At 43.1% G+C, this 22,778-nt stretch overlaps 1 protein-coding gene across 1 annotated transcript in view; it reads right to left on the bottom strand.

Moving 5' to 3' along the window:
• Window positions 1-22,778, bottom strand: part of LIPC (lipase C, hepatic type) — a 150,118-nt gene that overhangs the window by 124,387 nt on the left and 2,953 nt on the right. The window contains exons 2-3 of the mRNA XM_010979945.3: window positions 9,359-9,454; window positions 7,146-7,278 (exon numbers count right to left, since the gene is read on the bottom strand). Coding sequence (XP_010978247.1) covers window positions 7,146-7,230 — 85 coding nt within the window. The 5' untranslated portion in view covers window positions 7,231-7,278; window positions 9,359-9,454. The remainder of the gene's footprint in view (window positions 1-7,145; window positions 7,279-9,358; window positions 9,455-22,778) is intronic.

Consider the following 22,778-nt stretch of genomic DNA (forward strand, 5'->3'; position numbering starts at 1 on the left):
TGCCCTGCAGAATCGCCTCTGGTTCCCCAGCCCTTCCTTAGTCTTAGCCAGCACGAGCCCCAGTCTTCTCAGAAAACCCCTCTCAGCTCCTCAGGCAGGGACACCCTCAGGGTGCTCTGGGGTGCACCCTCACCTTGCTGCAGTAAGCCAAATAATCCTAGCTTTCATCTGACTCCGGGTGTGTTCCTAGTGGCTTTCGGTTGGTGAACTTTTACATCTATAAAATGGGCATAAGGACACCTGCCCAATATTCTTTACAGGGATATTGTGAGAATCAAGTGATATCACGCAGGTGAGAATGAGGTTTTAAAGTTGAAATTGCTGTAGGTGTCTAAACTAGTATGATGTGGAATTTCCAAAGGGTTCTCTTTTCAGACTTGGAAGAAGATGCTTCTTAAATAGCAGATTCCAATTCAGGCCTCTATTATGTATTTCTGACTCAGTTTTCATTGGTATAAATCCTACCATTTAGAGTTAGGAATAACACTCTAACAAGAAAACTTCAAATAGACTTGCCCACGGGCTGGGGCCCCCGTGAGAAGAAGATCTGTGGGTACCAGCCAGGTAAGGCTGCAGAGCTGGTGACTTCTGAGCCCCACCCCCGCCTTTTCCTGCTGATAACATTGTTTTCTGCCAGGGAGTGGCTGGGGTTTCAGCCAGGCTGGGAGAGAAAGCCACCCACCCAGCAGGAAAGGCAGCCAGCAGCCCAGCCCCTCCCTTTTCCAAACACCAACCTCAGTGGTGGCCCTTCTGCTTCCAGGGTGAGGGCCAAACTCAGTACCATGTCCTCTGAAGCCCTCACCCATGGCCCTGGGCTGTAGCAAACTTGCCAGGGGATTCCCAATTCCATTATCCATTTTCAAGCCTCCAAGACTGGTTCATGCTTTTCCTTCTGCCTGCTGCATCCTTCCACCTCTCCTTCAAGAGTCCACTCACCCATCACTTCCTTTATAAAGCCTTCTTTGCTAACCTTTCCTGCCTCAACGCCTTGTGATATTTTGTACCTAATTGTGCACTTATCACTCTATGTTGGAATTACACCTCTTCCAATCTCTAACCTACACACACACACACACACACACACAGTCTCACGGCTGGCTGTTGGCGCCCTGACACTTGGTTGGGAAGCTCGTTGATAAGTGGAAGCATGCTTTTTCGCTTTTGCAACCTCAGGAATATGCTTTTGTACTAACCATGGGTCCTGGTACACAGAGGGTGGTTAATAGATGCTGTAATTTGCTGTGGTTGACCTTATGTTTCAGTATAAAGCAGTATGTTGTTTTTGCTATTTTGTTTTCTCTTGGGACAAGGATGCTGGAACATTTGTCACTGGAAAGTTTTTCACAGTCACAGAAAGGCCAGGCCTCGTTAACTGAGACTCCCAGGCTCTGCCCAGCTTTTGGTCATGCCCAGCTCATATGAAAAGAATTTCCTTGATCCTAGTTTCAGGCCTGCCAAGCTGTGCTTTAGTGAACATGGTTGGTTCATTTTTTGCAATTAGTGTTTTTCTACCAATTACAAGTAAGTCTCAGCTTGGGAATTTTTTTTTTCCCAACATGATATTTTATTTTGGAGGAATAACTTGTGACTGTCTCAGGGTTTTATATTATTTGGGATATGGCTACTCCTGAGAGGTCAATATTCAGGATCAATAGCCATTGAGATCCCTCTCCGCTCCAGGGGACTGAGAAATGAAAGCCAGCTTTGTCCTGAAAGCTTGCATTGTTTCTGAGGGAAGAGCTTTAAGCTTGGAAGTCCGGAGACCTGGGTTCAAGTCAAGTCAATGTTTTACCATTAACTGTCTATTTTTTGTTTTTCTTGTGGTTCTCAAGCTGTCGTCCCCAGACCTGTAGCACAGCACTTGGGAACTTCAGAAATGCAGATTCATGGACCCACCCTGGCCCACTGAGTTAGAAACTTGCAGATGGGACCCAGAAATCTTATTTTAATAAGATTTATTTATTTAATCAATTTAATAGAATTTGTTTATTTTGTAAATAAAGGAGATTTAATAAAATCTTATTTTAATAAGTTTCTGATATGCCCTAAAGCTCGAGAACGTCTGACTAGTTAAACCCTTTTGTTTTATGATTTTGATGTAAATTTTTAAAGTATTCAAATCATTAAGGTAAATATACTGTATACACACTACATTGCATAACATTGAGAAGAGACAAAAATTTAGATGTAAACTCAACTGAAGTCTGAACACGTAGGTACATTTTCTTCTAGTGCTTTTTCCCTCAACCACACATGTGCTCACAAGACACACACAGTTAGGCACACTGCTTTTGCCCCACTTAGACTTGGAATGAAAACACTGGTCAATGTTGCCGTTTTTACGTTGCCATAAGAACTGTTTGTAATGGTGCCACAATACGCCGTCCAGTGCTGTGCCAGAATTTACTTCACCAGGCCCCTGGAGGTGAACTTGTGCAGGTGGAGGTGAAAATGCTGCGGACAGACAGGAGGCCTCCCCTTCCAAGCAGTACACCTTCTCTTTACTTCTTCCCATCCCTCCCCCAAAGATCCCACGGTAGAAACACTGAAACTGTGGCTGTTTCAGGAAATAGAGTCATAAACAGAGAGAAAAAGGGACGTTTGCCAGTAGCCCTGAGTTTTTCAGTCATCCGGAAACTTGGGTTCTCCCAAACCCGAATCCTCTCCTGAAACCCTGAAGCAGCTGAGACATCACTGCGCTACCTTGTGGCAATGCTCAGAATCGCACCCTCTCTTGGGAAGCCTGGCCGCACCCTGAATCCTCCAGGGTCGGAATGACAGAGTTTGTCTCCTTGCCCTCAGCCTGGCGCCCGAGTGTGAGCCCCAGGCACCCGCTGTTTACCTTACTATAGTAACCCCACTCCCTGCTGGACTGACTGGCCTCTGACCCATTGTTCTAGTTTTCATGTCTTACCTCCTTTATTAGACTCCATGGTATACCTTATGTATTTGAAACCCAGAACAGGTTGTTTTAATACCCCTCTGCTCTGTAAGACAGGGTTATTTTCAGTAACATTCGTGTGAAAATAAGTAACAATCACTATTTTCTTGACTTGTTCTTTAGTTTTAAAGCAATGAACAATTTGAAAAAGAATACATTTCCACTCTAAAGATACTCAAGTTCATTAGAAGTATTTCCTGCAAGAACCAAAATTTTGACTTACCAAACAAAATATTACACCCCGCAGTTCACTGTAAAATCTGTTTGACTGTTTTTAACTTTTAAACATGAAAAACTCTTAAGTGGTCACATAGGATAACAGAATTGAAGTTCTCAGGTTCTGTTTCTTTGTCTTTACAATCACTATGGTATCATTTTAAATTTTGAATCTGCTGTTAATGCAAAAACAGGCAGTAAGCACTATGGGATTTGGAGACATAAAATGACCAAAGTGAGTTGGGAGGATTCTGAACCATTAGACATTTGCAACGAGCACGTGCCACAGTCCACTAATATTAGGGGCCAGCTGCACAACTGGGAGTTCTCTAAATTGATGTCGATGGAGAACATTAATTAAAGAAAGAATAAAACTGCGATCATTTGGAGTTTACATATATGTTAAAAAAAACTCAACAGTAACCACAGAAGTTGTTTACAGCTTTGACCAAAAAACTATTTTTGCGGAGAGGGGGTTTTATTTTTTTTTTTATCGCCAGCATTATGTAGAATTGTGATAATGAAAGAGAGACCAGCTTTTAGTAGGTTGTATTAATCGTTTTACAGTCTCTATGGACAATGACCTCTTTATTGCCAGCTTTTAGGGTGGGCAGCTCCCACCTCCCCACTCCCACGTCCACCGGTGACGTGACAGTAAGCTAGCTGGGGGCAGGGACTGCTGGTGTAGTCCACAGTTGCACCGTGTATCTCCTGCACAAATGCGGCAGCTCTGAGTGTGGGCCCAGGTGGGTCTCTGAGGATGTCCTCCCTTTTCCTGTACGTGTGGCTGATTTTCTTCACACACTTCAAATGAAGCAACGTGTCACAACAGAGTCAGCACAGAAGCAGGTGAGAAGATCTAGCCACTTCCACTAAGCCAGGCATTAAAGAAATTAGCAAAATTTCTTTGTGAACCAATGTCCCTCTTCTGACTCACTTTTTTGTTGTTGTTTAGAAAATACAAGTTATTTCTCATAATATCATGTTATACATGTTAACATGATGAGTATGTTGTTTTTAAAAGCATCAAAATTTTAAAATGTTCTCGGTTTTAGTCTCCAATCTGGTAAATACTCATAGCTGTATTCGATATAAAAAAGAGCCGTTTGAAATTTTAAATAATTTTTGAGAATGTAATGGTGTCCCGGGACCAGAAGCTTTGAGAACTGCTGTACTAACGCACTGCCTTAGACACGGCAGATGCCTTTGCACACTTGTTAAATGAGTGAGTGACGGAACGGATGGGCTTTGGCTGCTCCCAGGATTTGGAAGCTGTGGCTGGGACTGGAGGGATGGGGTAGGCACCTGTAGGTAATGGTGGTGGACACCACTGGGGGGGTACCACTAGAAGGTGAGGGCTGCCAGGGTCTAGGAGCAGTTGCCAGCATTTGAAGCAGCGTTGCCCCTCGCCACCGGCCACACCAGTGAGGTGAGCGTGGACCTCAGGCAGTGAGGTCTGGGGGTGAGGGTGATGGTAGCTCTGTGTCCTGGGGGTTTCAGGAGGTTCACCGTCTCCTGTTCCCTTGGTGCTGATGGGCGGACATTGCCTGAATCTACCTCCCCTGTGGGAGGAAGCAAGCAGAATGCATTTCTAGGAATGGATCTCTGGCTGTCAAACCACTGGACGTGAGCACAATGGTGGGAGATGCCTGTAGCCTCAGGAAGGCAGACCAAGCTCTAGGTGCCTCTCCCTGCTCTGCCCTGAACAGCCACGGGAAGTCGCTTTGCTGCTGGCTGACTTGACCACAGGAGAGGGTGGGATGAAATGTTTGTGCCGTGTCCGGCATGTACTGGATGCACAGTACATTAGTGGGTCCATTAGCAATGTCACTAATAATAAATAAAAAAAATAGTAAGCTGGGAGGGCCGTGGTGGAGGAGGAAGTCCTTCCTGGCCCCTGACTGGTGATAGTTGGATCTTGGTATAGACCAAGCATTCTCAGCCTCGGCTCTGTTGACATTTTGTCCTGAATAATTCATAGCTGTGGGAGTATCTTGTCCATTGTAGGATGTTTAACAGCATCCTTTGTGTCTCGCCACTACATGCCAACAGCACTCTGTCCCCAGTAGTGACAACCAAAACTGTCTCTGGACATTGCCAAATGTCCCTGGGGGGGGTGTGGTTTGTAAAACTATCCTATGAGGTATAGATACTCAGACTTGTGGGGAGCCACTGTGGAATGCTTGCTTCCCTGCAGCAGCCCAAGAAGACGTCGCACCAGCCTCGTGCACACTGATCTGGTCCACCCCCTGCAGAAGGAATTCTGTCGAGACATTCTGCTCTCAAGGGAGCAGGAGGCCCCCTGACTCTGATCCTCATCCCCGAGGAACCCGCCCACTAACTGTGGCTGCTTCCCTCAGCTTTTGGACAAACTAAGATCCTGGGAAAGCAGTAGCTGACCAGCATGGGATTTGCTGAGGGAAATCTGGACGATACCTGGCAACTGGGAAAGGCTGTCCTGCTTTTCAATCTTCACCTTGGCTCTAATGGCTTCCAGCTCCCAAGCCTCTACTGAAACAGAGTCTGGACCAGTCAGCAGCAGAACGGATGAGGCAAGGGAGGTATACGCGCACAGCAGAAGGCTGCAGGGACTGGAATGAACGAGTCCCACCACGTGCAGCCGCGTGGGTGGACCTTACCAACGTGATGTTGAATGAAAGAAGCCAGAAACAAAAGAGCACATACGGTATGTTTACGTCACTGAAAAGCTCCCCACAAAAAGCAAGATAATCTATATTAAGGCACAAGGGTATGCAAGGGAGGCTTCTGGGATGCTGGCTCAAATTGTGGAAATTCATTGAGTGCTTACTACGTAAGCGCTTTTCTAGATATATGTTATACTTCACTAAAAAATTAACAAAAACATTCTGGGCCAAAGGGCAGGAAAGCCTCTTCAGCAATATCCCTGCGAACACAGGGAATAAAGTTCATCAGCAGTTCTGCCTGCATGGCTCTAAGTTATTATTATCTTTTTTGGACATGGCTTTATGAGTGAGATGTATGGAAAGTAACTAGCACTGTGGTTGACATGCAGAATGCTCAGTGGATGGTGATAATAAATACTGCTAGTAAGTTATCAACTGGCCTAGGATACAAAATAATAGTGAAATACAAAGAACAGTCCTTTTTCTTAAAGGAGAAAAAAAGGTTTTGGAATTTTCAGGTACATCTTTGAGTAGTAAGCTCCTAATTCTTTTTGGAAGTCCCTCCAGGCATAGTCTTGGAGGAAAGAAAAATCTAAGCCTCTCCCTTAGAGTTTCTAGCCCCTCATCAGTAACCAGCACAAAAACAATGTCCCAAACGCCAGTGTCATTTGACCAAACAGTCCAGTTCACATCATATGCATCATTGATCAATTCAACGCGCTGCTTAGCCAGGAAACTGGAATCCACCCACCTGATCAAGCATTTGGATCTCTTTGGCCATCAGTCTAGTTTGTGAACTTAGAGACCAAACAGACGTGATTGCTATTGGATTCCTCAGTCGCAGAGTAAAACTTTGGCAGAAAAGGCCAAGTCTGGAAAACGTGCAGTGATAGCTCTGCTTTAGGCCTGACTGGAAAGAGGGCTCTTCTGAAAGAGCCAGCAGTTAGACAGTCTCAGCAAGGCAGAGCATTTCATTGCAAGCTGTGCCCCTCAACTGCAAATTAGACGCCAAATTAACTCTCAGAAAGATCTGAAACTCCTTCAGAGTATTCTCCACCAAAGAAACCTCAGCCTGACTATTTCTGAATTGGATTTGCGAGAGACTTCATTGCTAGCTGCAAGCGCTTTGAGAAGACTTCTACTCCCAGAGTGGTTTCCTACAATTTCAATCCTGCTTACAAATGGCTACAGGTCCCTTGTGACCTGGGGTGCCACCGACAGAACTACCTGGTATGCTACAAAGCAAGCTCTGTCCCACACAGTCAAGAACACTTACATTCGTTGTGACAAACATTTAAAAAAGAAAATCCATGCCCATCTCTGGAGAAAAGGCAGGCTCTTACCTAGTTCCAGGCTTTGTCCATGGACACTTGACTGGATAAAGATGCACAAAATCAAGAAAATAGAGACACACAGGGGATTTTCCATGTTTCCTGTCTCAGCCAGGGTCCGAGGTCTTCTTGCTAATTTCTGAAGCTAAAGAGACCAGATTGCCTATTGATACTTTGTTAGGGAAGACTGCTCATTAATAATTAACCTTCTAAACACATTTTCTAGTGTTCACTTTCCTCGCTACCTGTAATCCCAAATCTGACTATATCTCATACCAAAAAAAAAAAAAAAGGTTGATTTACCAAAGGGTTTGTTTTTGTTTTCAATTCTGATACATTTTGAAACTAAAATATCTTGTCATGTACTCTAACCTTCTCGGGCCAAGGTCATAGTTCCAAATTAATCAATTTAAGGTTAATGTGTTGTGCTTGGAAATGCTGTCAAAGGTCAGGGGTAGGTGGCTCCCACATGGTTGCCTAAGTCTCTCTCTGACAGCACTGCAAAGGGGAGGCAGGCTCTTGCCAGCGGTGTTTCAAACTGCAGGCTAAGCCCAGAGAAAGAAAAAGACTCTGCTATGAGGAGAGCCCAGAGGGTCTGTTTTCTGTTGAATTGGGCAAAATTGCTGGTGCCTGGGGTCAGAGAGTTGTGGGCAATATTTCTAGAGCTGAAAGTGGTAGAAAACCTCTAACCTTAGTGTAAGAAGGGGCTGATGGAGGAGCAAAGATGCAGAACTGGATGCCTTTTCCGGGGGCCCCTGGAGTAAACATCCTGTTTCCTCCTCCGTGTTAATTAATGCTCCAGCTGTGTAGAGGACTGAGAAGTAAGGACACGCAGCAGAACCAGGCAGGGAAAATGTTTCTGTGTATGGCTCTTATAGTGTTCTTTGGGTCTCTATTTTACTTAAACTTTATTCATTTGTTCAGTTTTTTTGTTTGTTTATTTTTGTTTTTTTGCATACCTACGATGTGCCAGGCACTGTTCTAGGCACTTGGGATATGCAAGTGAACAAAACAGACCAAGATTCCTGTCCTTGTGGAGCTTATGTACCATTGGGGATGGGAGGTGTCAGATAATAGACATAATAAGTAAGAGATGATGTAGATTGGTAGAATGCAATCAGAGCTACGGAAAAAGGAAAAGTATGACTGAGTTAAGGGGGTTGGAGGAGGTAGTGATTTTAAATAGAATAGTCAAGGTGAGCCTTGTTAGAAAGTTGCACTTTGAGCGAGCGTTTGAGGGAGCTGCCCTTGTGAACATCTTGAGAGCTTTAGGCGGCCAGAACAGCCAGTGCAGCCAGTGCAAAGGCCCTGAGACAGAAGCATGCCTGATATGTTCCACAGATTGCACGGAGGTCAGTGATTAGGGAGACGTCATCATAAGGACTTGGGCTTTCACATGAGATACGGGGAACCAGCCTGAGCAGAAGAGTGACACGGTTTTGTATTACATTTGTGAGGACCATTCTAGTTTGCAAGGCTAGGAACAGATTATTAGTGAGCAGGGGTACACGTGGGGGAGATCTATTGCTATTGGTGGCTTGGTTCAGCATGGTAAGAGTAGAACTGGGGAGTGGTGGATGGGTGCTGATATGTTTTGAAGGTAGTTGCAACAGGATTTTCTGAATCCTGGGATGTGGAGAAAGAGAGGGGTAGAAGATGACTTCAAGGATTTTGGCTTGAGCAAGAGGGACAGTGCTGTTGATATCAGCTGAGGTGGGAAAGGCTGTGAGTGGAGCAGGTTTGGTGAGTGGGAAGATGAGGAATTCAGATTTGGCCACGTGGAGTCTGAGATGCCTCTTAGACATCCAAGTGGAAATATTGGGTAGGCAATTGGGTAACGTGGTGACCATTGCCTGTATGAAAGTGACTGACAAGACCATCTGAAGCCACCAGCAGTTTGGACAGGCTGACCCTAGGGCAAACCTTAACACTGTGCTGTCCTGTGGCTGCACCTCCTTCCAGAAGACTGCACCATGGGGACCAGCTGGTCAGATGCATCATTTCTGAGCAGAGGCTTCTGCCCTGGCTCCTTGGCTGGCTCCATCCTACTTTGCACGGTTAAGCAGGAACTAAAGTTTCCACTTCTTATTTCCCAGAAAGTTGGAACCTAAAACCAGCTGACTATGCACTTTGGGCTCCTCTCCCCTGGGTCCACCTCATCTTTTGTCCTCTGGGTACTGCCGGGAACCAACTGTGCCCCCATCTCAGCCTGCAGATTAACTCACCAAGATACCAGTGAATCCGAGTGCCTCCGGGATCCGGGGTTTACTATCAGCTAGCTGCAAAATGTTATTTAACCTTAATGAATTCCATCTCCTCACCTGTAAAATAAGATACCATGAGCTGGAGATAGTATTTTGAGGTGTCAACTTAATATACTTCTCCCAACCTCTGCTGCACACTCTCCCTCCCTCTTACAAAGGGTAAAGTAGAGAGAAGGCTAAATCTTTGTCTTCTCAACCTTAGGACCTAGGGTAAGTGAATTCCAACCAACAAAGAGAAGCAAAAAGCTAAACATGTTTTAAAGGGATGTGAAGGGAGGAGTACCCTTACCTCCCCATCACTAGAAGGAGAGTCTGCTGGGCTTTGCAAGTGGGTAGGGGAGGGGGACATTTGTCTATGGGACAGAGGGGGACGGTTCCTTGCTTCCAGAGGTAGTAAGAAGCCAAAGAGGAAACGTCTGTGAGTGTGTCAGCAGTGGGGCAAAAGATGCCCCTGTGCCTGGCATCGGGTGGGGGCAACAGGGAGTCTCTGGTGCCGACAGGTCATGTAGATGGGGAGGACCAGCCCCTCAGTCAGTGGTCCCCTATGTGGACTAATGGCAGAGGACCAGCTGCTCACCCCTAACCCCAGGCCTGGGTATTGTGTCTGGTCTCAAACTGGCAGGGGGAGTAGGGTGAAGGAATCCAGGAGGGCTTGAAAAATAGGAGTTTGGAGTCATAATTCAGATGGGTTATAGAAAATAATGATATTTCTTCCACATCAGAATCTGTGGACTGAGATTCACACCTCTGCAAGCATGGGTCTGTCATGAGTGTTGGAAATTTGTACGTGAAGTGCCCAGCCGAGTGCTTTGTTCAGAGTAGAATTTCAATAAATTATAGTGATTTATTTTGTAGGCAATATGCTTAGTAGTCAAGAGTCCAGGCTCTGGAGTTAGAAAGATCTAGGTTAAGGTCCCTGGCCTATCACTTACTGACTGGGTGACCTAGAGTAGGACATTAGTGATCTGAGCTCTAGAATTTTTGTCTGTGTAGTGGGACTAGGTGTATTTACCTGATCAGGTTAAAGGAGGTGAGGTGAAGGGGTAAAGCCCATAGCAATCGTGGCAAGCAGGAGATGATAAATGGCAACTATTCTTATTATTTTTATAGCATTTAATTCATGTAGGGGGTCAAGAGAGTGTCCAGGAGGTAGATAAACAGCAAGACCACAGTGATAAAATTTTAGCCAAAAATGAAAAGGTTAGGAAAACAGAATGGTCTGGATCAGTGGTTCCCAAATCTGACTGAGGGTTGGAATCAGAGTCAGTCCTCGAGCTCAGGAAGAGGGGAGCCACAGGCCCGTCCCAAGAACAGTGAATGGGCACTTCTAGGGCTGGGGCCCAGACAACCTGCATTTTAAACAAGTCCTCCGGATTATTCCTGGTCACCCACAGTTTTGAGAACCATTGCCTCAGGGTGACGCTTGAATGATCTGTTGGGGCACAAGAGGAAAATGATAGGTCTTTCAGATTTCTCTTACACTACCTGCTAGAGGCTGAATGTTTGTGTCCCCCCAAAATTCATAGGTTGAAACCTAGCCCCCAAGGCGATGGTAGATGGAGGTGGAGACTTTGGGAGGTGATTAGGTCACGAGGTCAGAGCCCATGAATGGGACTAGTGCCCATATGAAAGGAACCCCAAACAGATCCCTCGCCCCTTCCTCCCTGTGAGGTTACAATGAGAATATGGCCATCTCTGAGTTCCTCGTCAGACACCAACTCTGCAGGTGCCTTGATCTTGGACTTCCAGCCCCCAGAACTGTGCGAGATACATTTTATAAGCCGCCCAGTCTATGCTATGCTCTTATAGCAGCCCAAACAGACTGACACCACCTTAGAAAATTTTGTTTATGTATATATAATGTTTATAATATACTTACACTATAACATTTGTATATAGTACTATGTAATATATTAATGCTATATAACTTATAAGCAGATAAATATACCCATATATTTTGGGGGAGAATTCAAAAATTTTTTCAAACTGATAAAGGTGCTTCACTAAAAATGGGTGAAATTACAGACCAATATCACTGATGAGCATAGATGCAAAAATCCTCACCAAAATATTAGCAAATAGAATCCAACAGCACATAAAAAAGATTAACATCATGACCAAGTGGGGTTCATCCCAGGGACACAAGGGTGGTTCAACATACGCAAATCAATCAATGTGATACATCACATCAACAAGAGAAAGGACAAAAACCACATGATCATCTCAATAGATGCAGAAAAAGCATTTGATAAAATTCAACACCCATTTACGATAAAAACTCTCACCGAAGTGGGTATAGAGGGAACATGTCTCAACATAATTAAAAAAATGGGTGAAGACTGCTGTAGAGGGACACGGTGGCCCCTGAGCCTCAGGGACTTGACTGGGGTCAGGGGATCTCATCAAAGCACTGGAGCAGTCAGCAGATCCATTAGTGGGATCGAGTCATCTCCACACTCCAGAAAGCTCAGCAGCTACTGCAGGACCCTTCACTTCCCATGAACATGACCCTTGGCGCCTCCAGTTAAGTTATCCACGTTGCCCACAGCGGTAGAGCCCAGGGCTCGCTCTTGTCTGCAATCCTCAATCCAAAATTATAATGGTCTCAGCGGTTGGGGGGGGGGTATTGCTCAGTGATAGAGTGCATGCTTAGTACACGTGAGATCCTGGGTTCAAATCCCCAGTACCTCCACTAGAAAAAACAAAACTTAAAGGTCTTATAACCAGATCCCTAAGAATTGCCCAGTTCATGCTCTCTTTTAATTTGAAAAGCTTCTTGAAGAAATAGAGATTTCAAGAGGCTGGGCTTTGATGACCTGGATGTAACCTTTTCTTTTAGTGTAATGGTGATAAGAAAGTTAATCAGGAGAAAAAATATTTTATAGAGATAAAGAGAGCAAGTCCCAGAAGGGAGAAGCCAGGAGATCAAGGTGACATTTTGTGGTGAGAGAAACAGGGTTTTATATTCTCAAATCAGCTTTTCTTGCTTTCCTCATCAGACACCGGGGATAGCTGAGAATGGCAGGCTCTTGGTGGAGTTCCAAGAAAAGGGCAGTGGAAACAGTAAGTTTTCGATTGCTGCTATTATGTCTCTCATTTTACAGTTGGGATTTAAGAGATGAAGAACTAGGGAAAAACTGTATTTTACCAGGAAAAACCTGAGGTAGGGGAAATCAGGGCCACCTGAGTCCAGGGTGTGATTTCTTAACCACTTAATCTCTGGCTTTTCTCAGGACTGCACTGAGCTTTCTTTCCTACACCTCAACCCCACTCCACTCCCTACAAGAAATCTGTGAAGTGTGCAGGGTCAAGTCCTTGGAACATAACTCTCCTCTCCTACACCTGATTGGAGCCAGGCTGCTACCAGAAAAATGAACAATCTTTTATTGGGTCACAGATCGATCTGTGTGGACATTCTTGTACCATGTGGGATTACAGTAAAAACAAGTCCGGACACTTCTTTGAATTGGCTTGGAACATGGCCTTACTGGAAAGGGGGTTGGCCTGAGGCCTAACCTTTTCCTTATCTGTTACTTTTTATTTTTTTTTGAAGACAAGTAAACACATGAAAGGTGAAAACAAGATTGTGGATGATGTTAAAACTGTGAAAGAATGAAGTGTTTCAAGCATTTCAAGCAGATATGTATTCGTCCAAGATCATCATGCCTGCATTGACTAACCTTTGCAGAGTGACCTCGGCATGGGCTCTGCCTCTGACTAGTTGTGTGACCTCCTGCAAATAATGTAACTTCTCTTTGTGCGGGTTTTCTCATCTGTAAACAGAAGTGTGAGGGTGAAATGGTTATTATATGGAATGTGTTTGTAACAACTATTGGCACATTCAGAGTCATTTGGTTTTTGTAACAAATGAAATAAAAATTACTTCTTCCATTTTACAGGTGAGAAAACTGAGACTCTGAGATTCCTTGTGTAAGGCTATGTAATCTCTGTAGACTGGATCTGAGGACTTCAAGGTCCCTCTAAACTGATACTCACTCACTCCCAAAATCTGAAGTGAAGAGCTAGGGAACAAAGAACTGAGGTCTCCTTCTACACTTAATTCTGTTTTCAGCTCTATGCTGGCCCATTTTTTCTCCCTATCAGAATTTCAGCTGCTGTTTTGTGGAACAGTGAAACAAACAAACAAAACACAAAAACCAGAGCTGTCTTTTTTTGGTGACTGGATACTCTGGAACCAACAATGCATTTTATGATGTTAATAGTTCCAGTAGAATGGAAAACCGTTTGTCTCTGTTTGCATTATGCTTGTAAAGCAAAGGGAGGTAAAGATTTAACTTGGTTTTGAATAGCCAGATAAAGACCATTGCTGCCTCCTTAAAGTCTGACAAGGACTTTCCCCTCTGTGGGAAAGAGGGTGGGCATAGAATGGACTCTGTGCCTACATCCTCCAGCTGCTTCAGGTGCTGCCTGGGCTTATTGAGAGGTGATCATGCTCAGCTCCTCGGGGAGACCAACCAAGATATGAACTGAATTGGCTCATTGCAGCAAACCAAGGGCACAGCTGGGGAAGGCAGGCCATTGGCACAGCAGCTCTCTTTCTCTGGATCCCAGTGCTTCCAACTATGGGGCAGCCAGGGGCACAGTCCTCATTCTCGCTATCAGGCAGGACTAGGGCATCGCTCAGATCGAAGCAGCCCAAGCCTCCCTCCAGCAGTTGGTGCTTGCTCCAAAACACCCAGTCATCTCCTAAAAGCCTTCTGAGGTTAGCCAGTGAAGTCCTTGGCTAAAGAAATCAGTTCCCAGTGATCTGCTTCGAGTGCTGCTAGTGACTCATTATTTTTCACAGGGTATCTTGTTGTCATGGTTAGTCATCGAGTCCTAGGTAGGCCCAGAAGTCAGGGGTTAACAGTTCAGGGGCCAACTCCCATAGATCTCACTGAAGCCTCGGGAACAATCCCATGATGATGCATGTATGATTATTTCCTTTATGCACAGAGGGAAACCGAAGCTCAGAGAGGTTACTGAGTCATTCAAATCCACACTCCAGTAAGTGGTGGAATGAAATCTGAACCATGTTTGTCTGAATTCAAAGCACACACAACAAAAATTAGTCCTGCCAAGTGCGGTAGGAATTGGCCACGAGAATGGATCTAAGGTTAAAAAAAAAATGGAGTTGTGTTGTGCTCCGGAACTGCTGATGAAGGTGTAGACTAGGTGTTTATTGTTATTACTTTAAAAACAAATGTTCTAGAGCCTTTCTCAGCTGTTTACTGGAGGTAGCCTGAAACAGCCCATGAAACACAGCAGAACATAGACGTAATGGAGACACTATGGTGGGATGGAATTACATAATTTATACATAGATTAACTTTCTCCAATCAACAGTGAAAAAGACCAGCCAAGATGAGGGGACAGGAGTCTTCACCCATGAATCTTTGGCATGGACAGAACAGAGTGTTTGGCAGGAAATTGTTAGGGCAAGACTGTGCTACAAAAGACCTGATTTACAGACCAGCAACAGTCATCCAGTTACTCTTAAAACCATTTGGGTTAGGTCACGCCGAAGGGTCCTGCAGAAGGCAACAATGAGGTGCTTTGACATGCTTTGATAGTTCTGTTAAGACATAATATTTTTTTCAAAAAGTAAAACCATAACTCTCATTCAGATATAAAACTGAATCTATGGTAAGTATTTTGTTTAATTCACTAATGAGGAAGCTGGTAAGGATGTTATAACCAATTCAAAGGAGAAGAAAAAAACCCCACAAACTTATGTGGATAAAGCGATGTTGAAATGAATGGGCAAATGGCAGGGAAGTGGCTGGAACTTGTACAGGAAAGCACAGAGGCTGCCTTTCACGTTGCTGTTAGTTATCTACAATGCACACAGTTGTAAAATGCCTCAAGGGCAGTGGACGCTAGAATCAGTTAACCCAGGAAGGTTGTGTGGTTTGTGGGGAGTGCGTGGTTTTCTATTGAAGCACAAAATTTCCATGTCATTCCTATTGTTAAGAAGTGATAAAGGAAGTATTCAGCTGCAGAACTTTAAGATAACAGGTTAAGGTTCCTTCCAAGGAAAGGCTGTCTCTTTTGGTATTTGTCTCTTGAGTGAGGGCTTTGTGACAGAGGACTGGATTTCCTTGCTGGCTTCTCCATTTTTTAGCGCCATTAGCAGGATAATTATTTAAAATCTTTGTACCTCAGTTTCTCCACTCTAAAATAGGGACAGTACTTTTTTTTTACTTCATAGGGTTTAGGGGAAGAATAAATGAGAATAATCCATGAACGGTGCTTAGCACAGTGCCCAGAACAATACCTGTTGGCTCTTCTTATTTGTATTGATTATAGTCTTTCATCGAGCTTTTTATTTCTCCTACCCTTACATGTTCCTTCCCTTTCTCTTTTTCTGCTCATTTAACTGACTATTTATAACAAAGAATGGAACTATTTATAGTGTTTTTAAGAAAAAGTGTAGAGAGGGTCTATCCTTTCTGGTCTTGATTTTGAAAGAAACTGTATAAGTTGTTATGCATTCCTTTGTATTAAAAAATAAAAAGCCCACTCTCCAGGGGGAGGGTATAGCTCAGTGGTAGAGCACATGGTTAGCATGCATGAAGTCCTGGGTTCAATCCCCAGTACTGCTGTTAAAAAATAAATTAAATAATTTTTAAAAGCACTCTCCAAAAAAAAATTTTTTTGCTATCTTGTTTTTTGAGTGATTCCCATCACCCTGAATTTAAACTGAAAAAATGTGGCTCCTTTTCTCAGGTCAGTGGCAGAGAAAATGGACTCTAATATGAGAAAGGCCCTCAGAGAGGGGGTCCTTCCAGGAGAGCTGGGGACAGGACCCACCGCCTGGAGAGGTGACTCTCAGGAGTCAGGACTAGGAACTCACTGGTGAGTCTATCCCTGGTCTGAGTCCTCAGACCCCAGGGGTCATGTCCAAGGGCCGAGAGTCTGTGCCCTGGGGGCCAGTGTGTACCAGGCACCAGAGAAAATTGACCAAACAGCTCTTTCCAGAGTAGTTGGTGCAAACCTACCTTTGGGAAGTTTATTTTTTTCCCTTTGGGTAGGGTGGAGAGAGGATCTCTTGAACTACAAAAAGGAATTCCTGGATGTTTCCAGGTCAAGATACCTGCATGGATTTGACCCTGTTGTCAACAAAAGCCCATTAACAATTCCCATGAAGTAAAAATAGAATCTGAGTAATAAAATGAAATCTAATCTTTTTTTTTCTTTTCCATTGTACTTAGACTAGTTTCACTTCCTCATAGGGTGCCTCGTGCAGAGGCCTCACACGCAGTTCCTGATGTGAAACTGCTGCACCTGTCACCTGGGCTCGCGAGCCTCGTGCAGAAGCCCCGCGCACGACGCCGCAGTTCAAGCTGGCACGCGGGCCGTGTGCAGACGCTGCGCGGGGCGCTGCGGTCTGGCGCGGGGGGGGGGGGGGGGCTCGCACCTGCGCCTGTGCCGTGAGACCCGCGCCCCTCCTCGCGGTCGCCAGCCCTGTGAGGCGGCCCCGCTGCGGGCCTGCCGGGGGAGCGTGGACTCTAGACTGTGAACTCGCAGGTCTCCATTTCTCTAACCAAAGAAGAAAGGTTTCCTTGGCTTCTGAGCCAAACTCAGTCTCATTCTCTCGAGCGGCCCCGGGAAGGGAGACCCGTGTCGGGGCCCCGCTTTCAGTTCTCACGCCTTGAGGAAGTGCCAGATTGTTCAGGTGAGGCGCCCTCCCCTTTCCTTAGCAGCCTGCGTGTTGCAGGGGAGAAGGCACTGGAGCAAGCGCTGGCTCTGCATGAGCCGGGCTGGGGAAGGAGGGTTACCTCTAGGCAAAGTTCAGGGAAAGGAGAAGGGAAATCTTGCTGCGTCTAGGCTTCCTTTAAATTTATGGCCACTGGAGTGATACTGTGGAAAGTGCCATTTTTCACTCCACAATTCCACTCCTATCACCTAATCTGACTGTCAGGCTGAGCTGGGTTGGGGTAGGGGGTACTCTGGAGAGCGAACCATGCTTTCCATGCCTTAGGAAATGGCGACGATTAGATCTCAGAGGTCAGCCGGTGTGTAATTGGGATCTTGGGGCTGGGAGAACACAGTCAGATTTACACAGGGTTTCTTGCCTCTAGGGACTCTTTCTTTTTGCTATCATATCATCTCTGGAGCAAAACTGCTTGTTTTAACTCTTGGTAGAAAAGTAACTTCCCTTGTCCATTTTTCACATGCAGTGTATAAACGAGGAAGGAAATGGTAGACTGTTAGTACATGTTGCAGTAGCCACTTTGGGCCACACTTGGTGCCATGGAAAGTGACGTGGATTTGAGGGTAGAAGATCTGGGTTTGAGTCCACTTCTGCCTTGGGTAAGTTGTGATGTTTCTACAGTGGGGATAGTGAAACCTGTGATTCTGACCTCACAAGGTCATGAGAATGAAGGATAAGGATGGTAAATGGCCAAACATCCTTAAGCAATAAAAGGACCCATGTGAATTAGAGACTCCAGGCTGGGGTATCAAGGGGGTGAGTGTATTTGTGGGACATAAAGATGTTAGGTGATTTGGGGACCCAAGCCATTTTGCTTCCTGACCTCAGAGCAGGACATCCCTCATCATCACAGGGTCCTGGGGTGGCCATCAGCCACCAGCAGAGGGAAAGGTGTGGCTCCTAGCAGGTCGGGACTCTCCTAGAAGCGCAGAAGGAGTGCTGAGGTGCCCACCTTAAGTGGTTATGAGTGTTGGGGAGGAAGAAACTTTCCTCTATCCTCTGAGGTTCTTCTGGCTGGTCTAAGAAATAAATTGACATGAGACAGATGGAAAAGCAAGTGTTTGGTAAACAAAGGTTTACTGGGCCACACAGAGACAGTGGGACACAGAGTAGACTCTGATCTCCAGGCCCATCACAATTAGCCCATATTCTTTGCAGAGATCTCTGGTGACAGCACTGTTCTGGAAACTGGCCCTCTATATAAATTCTTTTAGGCAGTTATGGGGGATCAAAATTTCTTCCTGAGTCTTTTGGGCTTTGTTTTCAGCTCGAAATAATCTGCATACCCAAGAGACATTTTGGGGTGGCAAATTTTGCTCCCCTGCATGGACTTCGGCAAGGAAGCTAGTATGTGTACAGGCTACCTAGGAAAAATCATTCCTGCAGGCTTGGGAGGTTGGGGTCAAGGACAGCTGAGATCTGGTGGCCTGAGGGCTACTGCAGTGAGGAAATTCCTGAGGACCTCACCCTTACTCCCTGGCAGATAAAGCCTGGGATGTTCAATTATAAACAATGTAAGGAATTTTACAGTGAAGCTTATTTTAGGCATCTCTTTGATCCTTTTTGCTGGCCCCTCCTGTCTTCACTGCCCCCTCCTGTCTTCACTGCCCCCACCTTTGACTGAGTTCAGAGCCCTAGAACTGCCTTCAAAATCCTCCAATCCCCAGAGAAATCTCTGCTTGGGTCTGTTTTCTCCCTGAAGACCCACAAGGAGAGAGCTCTGGGTATACGGATGAGATCCTCCAAACAGTGTGAGCGGACAGAAAAGAGAAGATGTCAAAGGAATGAGCACTGAGAGTTGCAACATTTAGAAGTCAGGAGGATGCAGAGGGACCTTTCTGCTTTTGCCAAACAATTTCTTAAGAATAAATTCTTAGTGGTAACATTTCTGGCTAAAGGGTGGGAACCATACAGCTATAAATAAATGTATGAGTCAATTTCTGGGCAACTTCACCATCATTGGATATTAGCATTCAATTTTTTTGGGGGGGGGTTCTTTTTGAATATGTAAATTGTCATCTTCAGACTGCTTTCATTTACATTTCTTTGATTTCTAGTGAGAATGAACATTTCCCCACTGTTTGTCTCCTGTTTTTCACTTATGGGAATGGTCCTGTCTTTTACCTATGTATCTTTTGGAATCTTGACTTTTATTTAACATATTTGAATTAGCCAATTTTGATACATTTTAATTCTTTGTAATGTTTGATAGAAATATTTCCCCTCTTTAAAAAAATCTTTAGTAGTGTTTTTTGTTTGTTTGTTTGTTTGTTTTTTTATGGTGCAATCATTTAAATAGCCTCAAAGCTGAGAAAGTTAAAATTCCCCCAGAGCGGTGATCAACACTTTTTTTCCAATTTTCTGCAAGTTCTTCCATAATTAGATTTTATAGTCAAATCTTTAATCAACCAAAGCTTACTTTGGTAAATGCTTTATTTTTAATAACTTTTTCTATTATAAAATCAATAAATGTGTATTATTGAAAAATAAGAACATTGCAAAGAGGATCCATAACTCCACCATGCAGAGATAAGCACTGCTGACGTTCCCATACGGATTCCTCCAAACTATTTTCCTGTTTATGTGTTTATTTTTTAAAAAGCAACTGTAAACATACTGTACAAACTTTTTAATAGCTTGTCTTAACAACATATTAATGACATATTTCAGTGGCAATAGATTCTCTTTTAAAATATTGTTTGAAACAGCTGTGACATATTGCATTCTATAGATGTAGCGTTGTTGGCTTAATCCTCTATTGTTTTTTATTATCTCTCATGTGTCTAAGATACTGCTATTATTAACAATGCTGATATAAACATACTTGAGCATAAATCTTGATCCCCATTTCTGATCACTTCCTTTGCTTAAGTTTCTTAAAGTGGAATTGCTGAGGCAAAGGTTATAAATATATGTACATAACGTTTTTTGCCTTTTCACGTATACTGCTATGTTAAGTAAACGTATCATTTTAAGTCCTCATCAACAGTGAATGTGTGTGCTCACCCTCCCACCCTATCTTCCTTCTTGTTAATATTAACTATTAACATTTCTAAAATTTGATGCTCAATTGATAAGCCAAAATGGTATGTGTATATTTTAATTTTTTTTTTACTAGTGAGTTAAAGTTGAATTTATCATCACCTCCGTTTTTATTGGCTATTTTCTCTCTTTATGAATTACCTGAAAATGATGTTTATGTATTTTATATAGTAGTTTATATGTTTTTATATATTTTTAAAATTTGGATGCTCATTAAAATTTTTTAATAGTTTCAAACACAATATAATGAATATTTGTGAATAACACCTTGCTACCCAGATCCATCAGATCCTAATATTTTGCTGTATATGTTTCCTATTTTTGTTAAGAAATAGAATAATTGTGTACCTGTGTACCTGTTCTCATTTTGTTTTCTCCTCTTCAGAGGCAACTCCATTCTGACTTGGTGCCTAGGATTCTCATCTACGTTTGTATACGTTTGCAACATAGGTATGTGGCTATAAATATATAGCATTATTTTATAAGTTTACAAATTATTAGGCTTACTTGCAGCTTGTTTTTTCACTCAGTCTTATATTTTTGAGATTTATCTCTTGATAAAACTGCTCTAAATAGTCCCAATATATGGGTATATCACAAATTGTTTATCCTGTTGATGGATATTTGTCTGGTTTACTTTTTTTGTGTTTGGTTTTTACTTTTACAAACCATGTTACAATGGACTTGCATTTTCCACAAGTGAGCTTCTAGAGTTTACTCCTAGAAGTGAAATTGCTGGGTTGTGAGATATGTATCTCTTCGGTGTTGCTAGATACTAGAATAAATACTGGCAATTTATTCTCCAAAATAGTTACACTAATGAACACACCATCAACAAAATGTGAGTGCTTCTCTAATTTTTCCACATTATCACCAGCACGTGATAGTGTAAGATTATTTCATTCTCACCAGTTTGAAGGAAGTAAAATGGAATCTCGTTTTAATTTTCGTCTTTCTGATTACCGGTAAGGTTGAACATCTTTTTATATGTGCCATTGGTCATTCAGATTTTCTCTGCTGTACAATGCTTGTTCCTGTCTTTTGCCCATCTTTCTAGTAGTTCATTAGTGTTTTTCAGTAAAAAAAAGTCTTCTAGTTTGCATTGTCTTTTGACATTGCTTATGACTCTTTTGTTGAACACAATTAAAAATTTTCACATAGTCAGATTCATCAGTCTTTTCCTTCAGAAACATCCTGTAGGGGAGGTATAATTTTACTTTTATCCTGTTAGGAGTTTTTGGCAGGACCTGAGAATTAAACTGACACAAGACAGACTAACAAAAGAAAAGCAAATCAATTTATCTAAGTGTTACATGACAGGCGAGCCCTCACAAGGAAATAAAGACCTAAATAAATGGTGAAACTTAACATGCTTTTATACTGGGTTGAACAAAGAGAGGCCACTGTGGAAAAGTAACTATATTATGCAGAGAGACTAAAGGAAGATAAAAATTATTTTAACAAGGTCTGTTGGTACAGAATTCTCTCTGCTTTGATTCCCCATTGAAAATTGTTTCTTTTCTCCTGATACTGAGAGGGCATATTCCACATGGGAATTTTTATCTGCTGTGTTAGGGAGAAAAGGGGTGATTAGAATGCCCTTCAAGCATCTGCTGTTTTTCGAGTGCCCGTAACTCAAAACAATCCTTATACCAAGGTGGCATATTTTGGGATAGTGTATATGGCCACCCTCCAGTCCTTAGTGTCTTCATTTCTTCAATTTTTCTTTTAAATATCACCCCGCACCCCAAAAGCAATTCTTCTATGAAAGGTGTTCTGTGATTTGTAGCACTCTTTCACATTCCTAGAGTTTACCTTTTTGGGTCACCCTGTGCTCTTGTTATAGCTGTGTTCCGTGAGCTCAATTAAAAATGATTTTTCTGCCTCTGCTCATTGGGCCTGACGTGGTGAGTTGCCTGGTAAAAGTTAGCAGACAGATGATTTGTACAAGCTATCCCTGCCTTTCATGCCCTCAGTAGACAATGCTAATTGACCTGTATTAATTTCTTTATTCATATACCCATTATTCATTTATTCACTTATCTAACAACTATTTTTGGAAAAGCTGCTATGCGCCTGAGTCTGCTCCTAGTTTTTTCAGACCCGTTGTATTGGAATTGGCACGTGTGCATATTCACCATCCTAGGACTGTGTGTTTATGTGTGTGTACGTGTGATACTTTTCACAAATCTGAGGATGAGGATGATGTTTATCTCATAATGAATTGGGATCAGGTCTTGTTTCTCTGTGCTTTGAAACGGACTGTAACATGGAAAAATCTGTTTCTTGAAGTCATAGAAATATTATTCAGTAAATTTGTTTAATCGTATTTCTTTTGGTGGCTAAGGTATTTCTTTAGTAACTTTCTCAATTTCCTTCTCCATCATTTTCATGTCTTTAATATCTGATTTTGCTAATTTTATATTTTATATTGTCCATTTGGCTAAACATTTTGAATTGATTGTCATAAATTGTGCATGGCAGTCACTTATATTTTAAAATCATTTATAGCAATAGTTAAATAAATCACCAGTTTTATTTTTAATTTTGTTGATTTATACCTTTTATTTATTATATTTCCAGGGGTTTTAGTCTATCTTACACTCTTTTCAGAGAATGAGC

The sequence above is a fragment of the Camelus dromedarius genome, chromosome 5 (genome assembly GCF_036321535.1).
Source record: "Camelus dromedarius isolate mCamDro1 chromosome 5, mCamDro1.pat, whole genome shotgun sequence".
Lineage (NCBI taxonomy): Eukaryota > Metazoa > Chordata > Mammalia > Artiodactyla > Camelidae > Camelus > Camelus dromedarius.